The sequence below is a fragment of the Montipora foliosa genome, chromosome 11, assembly GCF_036669935.1.
Source record: "Montipora foliosa isolate CH-2021 chromosome 11, ASM3666993v2, whole genome shotgun sequence".
Classification (NCBI taxonomy): Eukaryota; Metazoa; Cnidaria; class Anthozoa; order Scleractinia; family Acroporidae; genus Montipora; species Montipora foliosa.
This window is the reverse complement of record NC_090879.1, coordinates 51,921,342-51,926,341: the sequence shown is the minus strand read 5'-3', so window position 1 is coordinate 51,926,341 and position 5,000 is coordinate 51,921,342. Positions and strand designations below refer to the sequence as shown.

The window sequence follows — 5,000 nt, the reverse complement described above, 5'->3', positions numbered from 1 at the left end:
AATATATTTGAGACAATTTCGAAGAATAAATAAGATGGAAACGTTTGTTGAGGTTATAGGCACTTTTAGTCAGGGATCAAAATTGAACAAAACTCGGGCATTTTGTTAGGACTTTACGAAATCAACTGTCAACTGGCGCAAATCGGTTTTTCTCGCGCATTACACGTTTATCACATCATTATCAAATTTGTATCCTCTTGAATTCCGAAGAAATTTTTAGCGTAACTTTAAAGGAGATTCAATTGATGGACGCTCATTTGTTGAAACTGTGTAGGTGAGTTGGCGTAGGCGAGACTGCCCACCTGTCATTTCGCAAATAGGCAGCTACCGGTAGTTTGCAAAGTTCTATTAGTCAAGTCGCAGACCTCTGCGTGATATTTCTTCCCCCATTTTTGTTCGAAGAGCTAGGTGAAGCCGGGGTTTCTGTTCGGTGGTAAGACGTTGTTCATCTCATCAAGAGAAAATGAGGGGACAGAGAAGGAGGCTCCCGGTCCAGCCCTTGGGATATGTCATGTCCACGAAAGTTATTTTTAGACTTGCGGAAGTCTTCCGAGACGTCCGCATGCAGGCCAACCTCGGTCCAATGTTTGAAAGAAAATACATATTCATCAGTCTTCCACGTGCGCCATCATTTTCTCTTTTCACTAAAAACCTGAGAGCGAAGCAAGACTGTGTGCGGACGTCTCGGAAGACAGACTTGCCCTAGAACAAAGACTTCCGCTCGTCTAAAATAACTTTCTTGGACATAACATATCCCGGCCAACGCCTTGAGCCTCCCTCTCTGTCCCCTCAATTTCTCTTGATCTCATCCATTCAAACACGGACGGTCAGAATATGACTTTATGATTGGCCAAAAGAACAATAGAAGGAACAAATATAACAGTGGATTTAGCACAGAAAACAGTAGGCAGTACGACATTATACAGCCAACGGAAAATAGTGATCCACAAGAGGTACTACCCTACCGAGCAGAAAATTGGATTCCCAAGACGTTTGCAAAACAGCTGGTTTGTTGAGTGATCCTCGCACATTTAACTCCGCGTCAAAATTTATACACATAAATGATGACATGACGAGATGATGAGACCTAGATTTAGAGCAAAAGAAACTTTCCCATGAAAATTGAAGAGAGTGTGGACCCATCAGGAATAAAAGTTACACGACAGAAGGCAATCTGATTTCCCTGTCTTTAAGTCTACCCCTCTAAAGTAAATTCTAAGCCGAATTCAGGACAGTCAAGTTACATGCAGTGTTATTTGCTTTTAAGTCTTCGTTTTTTTACAAAACATTTCTCTTTGTCAGGGAATTTTCAATCACTCTAACAATTTGTCTGAAACTCTCATAAACTAACTCAATTGTCGCATCTCTCGAAGTCCAGGATTGCAACATAGTAAAACTATATTATTTCAGCCGAGGAGGGCATTATATTTTTTTCTACTTTGTCAACATTTGATATATTTTTTGATCATCTTCACCACACCTCGCTTGTTTAACCCAAAAATCTTTGAGGCTGTGGTGAATTTTTACTTTACTTAGCTCAGATTTTAAAGCGTACGATCGGCAAAAGTTACAAAGGGGGTAGTGGTAAGGACTCTTTTGGTACTTTTGTCGCCACTTGAAGTATTCGTTATATGCTGTATTATTTCTATCCAGGTAATGAAGGTAATCTGCTAGCTCCTTAACTGTTTTGAAGTCCATTACGTTGATATAAGAGCCCGGTATAGCCAGTTTGCCATAGTCACCTTCGAGTCCTCCCATCACAACAGGGACTATGTTGTCATCACCTGCGGTGAGAAAGTTCATAACTAAAGGTGCAATATTCCATTAGTATGTAGTAAACATAGTGATGGCGTAATATACTGCCAAGATTAGAATGCTTTACGTGGCTTCCTTTGCCAGGCACTTTTTTTATCAAATGGGGGGGGGGGGTGGGGGGAAGGGGAGGAGGAATCTGATTCTACAAATGCTGGATGACGAGCGAAAGCTATGACATATTTATTGTGTCATTGGTCGTTCTTATACTAGTCACGCATAATTCGTCTGGACGAACTATCCAGTTTAGTGCGTCTTTGAAGACGTATTAAAGTGGATAGTTGCTCGAGACGCTTAATTCGTCTCGTGCACGCAGAAAAAATGGTTTGCCAAGGACGTACCAGACGGATTATGCGTCTCATATAGTTCGTTTTACACTAGACGAATCATGTAACATGACAGACTCATTATTCGTCTGGACGGATTTTGCGTCTCTAGTATCAACGGCCATTCAGCATAGCGGCCAAGGCGTAACGTGTAAACAACCCATATCACATGAGAATACAGTTGCAGGAACGAGCTTAACCGCCTCTCTCTTCTTTAATTTAAAGAGGGCGCGAAAAAAAAAAGAACGGCTGATCGCAGGTTAGATCGCACTCTACTTCACAAGTTTGGAGAGATCTATCCAGAGTGCGCCATTGCGCCGGCGTCCTAGGACGCACAAAACATTCTACAAAGAGTCCAACTGGACGCAGAAAAGAATCAAATGTTTTATACAAATTAAAAACGGCATTGGTTCTGTCATTAACCGGATAATCCTGAACCGAGAGAGGTCTGGGCTGGAGGTACACGAAGCCGTAGTAACTCGAAAAGAAAGAAGAAACGTCTAGAAAAGAAATATTAACAAAGTTTCTTAGCAGAAAATCGCTGCAGAGTTTTCTTTTTTTGTTTGAAAGGTATCCTCGTTACTTGCTAAAGTACCGAAAAGCCAGCAACAATGCAACTAGTTTATCACTGAACTAGTGAGAACATGGTCCGGTTCTTGGGTCGACCTCTGTCACGCAACGCTACAGAACTGACGTACCGTTGCGTGACAAAAAAGAAAATCACCCAACAAATGTTCTGCTGAATTGAAAGCATTTTCCACTTGGAGACACTGAGGCCTTTATCATGTACAACGTAAAAGAAAAAAAAAGGCCTAAAACTATACGTTAGGAAGAAAAATTAGTCAGCGAAACAGGATAACTACGTGTACTTTGGACCCTTGTTGAACACAAGGAAATCAACCCGTCACAAAATTAGCCAAATATTTTACCTGCTGAATACAATATTACTATTATTTTTTATTTCACCAAGAATCACCGCAGGTGCATTCGAGACTACTTGATGATTTCAGTGAGTGTAAGAGGTTTTGAGAACTCGGACTTTAAATGAGTTCGGTTTAATTTGCGTATTCCCGACTTCACAGCCGATTCTTCGACTTGCCAAGGCAACTTAACTTTGTAATCTTCCGCTGTATTAGACTCACAGCAGCTGCAGTTTTCATTTAATTTTTTTTCGAAACTGGGAAATAAATTTTGTTTCATTTTCAGCGACGAACAAAACAAAAACGGAAATCTACATAAAAAAAACAAATCTGAGCAAGGTTTCTTCCGATGATCAATATTTTCTTCGAGATTGACATCAAAAAAGATAACGCTGATAAATTTAAATATTACGCAAACAGACATGACATGTATATTAATCAGGCGTGGCAAAAAAAAACAAAAGAGAACAAATGATAAGCTAAAGCGACATTCAAAGCAAACGTAAACTTATCTGCTGTATTGTCTTTTGGGATGACGATATCGAATACAAGCCGTCTCGCAGAATGAATGGCCGGACTTTGTCGTTTTTTTGTTTTGTTTTGTTTTGTTTTTTGTACAAAACTGATTTAAATGTTGTTTTTATCCCTCGCTTCCACTACAAAATAAGCCAAAGTTTTCGCATTCAAAAGGTTACTTATGCGCCAATCGACTCGAAAATTCAACACCTCTCACCCACCCTCCCCCACCAAGGGCAAACACCGTGTATTTGAACTCTTGAAGATTGGTTCGTTCGAATTCCAGCTCCCTCGGGCCAAAATGGAGTTCAAATGCCCTACCCTATCGTCGGATTTGTCTGCCAAATTCCCCCTCCTGCAGCTGTCGTCTTTAATAACAGGAAAAAACTCTAAGAACTAGACGTACATATTAATTAGTTAGCCGGCTACGTAGAATGTTTTTCGAGTGGCAGGGTATTCTGCAGTTTAAGCCAACGCGGTTTTTCATTCGACAGTGTTTTTTTTTTCTTTCACTGTTCACTGGTCTTCACTGCTGTTTTATGTCTATGCTAAAAACTTCTGCAGACAAACACTCATTATATAAAAAATCTACATTTTTACAATCTAAAAAAATTAATATTTAAAGCCCTCTCTACTTTGCATACAGCTGTACCTTTAAAAATGCTACACAACTTTTGAAGACCTTTTTTGTAAGCCAAAAGATCACAAATGCTATATCTCTTCCTTAATGTTTTCCACCTTGTCCAAACACGTGTTATAGATGTTAGGCCATCCCCTTTTTTTTTCTCCGTCGTCCGACCGACCCAAATTTTTGGCATTTTCCGAAAAAAAAAAAAAAATAGGGAACGACGTTTTTAAGCCATTTTTATGTCGCATAGGAGTTTCGGCGGTTGATCCTTTTACCCAATTTTTCCGCCATATTGATTTTGGGTTCACGTCTTGCTGTTTTCCTGGCTCCACAGCTATGATGCTGGGGTACCAGACCTCCGATTCCGAGAATAGTCATGATTTTTTTTTAGGAAACGCATATCAGGAAACGCATTCGACGGTAAACGGAAAAAAAAAAGGAAGGCCACTTCGACGCCTGATTTGAAACCTGACACTACCGGTTCAATTTTCCCCACCCCACCAATGCAAAGGTCAAATTCCCCACTCCCCGGGGTTTGCCCGGGCAGTGGGGGAAGGAGGGGGTGTTGAAGTTTCGATTTGATCGGCGCATTACTTCTGTTTTATAATTCAAGCCATCGATTGATTGAACTTACCTAAGTGTTCCCAGTATTTTTCGGTGATGTAATCCTTGCAAAGAACATTCTCAAATGCGAGGTAGAACTTGTACGGTTTAAGGCATTGCTTTTCTCTCGATTTTGAGCAAGACAATTTCTTGCCAAGAAACTGCGAGCATCTTCCGTATGCGTCAACATCTATG

The 5,000-nt window shown here is 40.5% G+C and overlaps 1 protein-coding gene across 1 annotated transcript in view; it reads right to left on the bottom strand.

Annotated features, from left to right (window-relative positions):
* Positions 1-872: 872 nt before the first annotated feature.
* The window catches only part of LOC137975196 (alpha-(1,3)-fucosyltransferase 7-like), a 46,951-nt gene continuing 42,823 nt past the window's right edge, over positions 873-5,000 (bottom strand). Inside the window, exons 4-5 of the mRNA XM_068822283.1 lie at positions 4,837-5,000; positions 873-1,784 (exon numbers count right to left, since the gene is read on the bottom strand). The exon at positions 4,837-5,000 is cut by the window's right edge and continues 897 nt beyond it. Coding sequence (XP_068678384.1) covers positions 1,435-1,784; positions 4,837-5,000 — 514 coding nt within the window. The 3' untranslated portion in view covers positions 873-1,434. The remainder of the gene's footprint in view (positions 1,785-4,836) is intronic.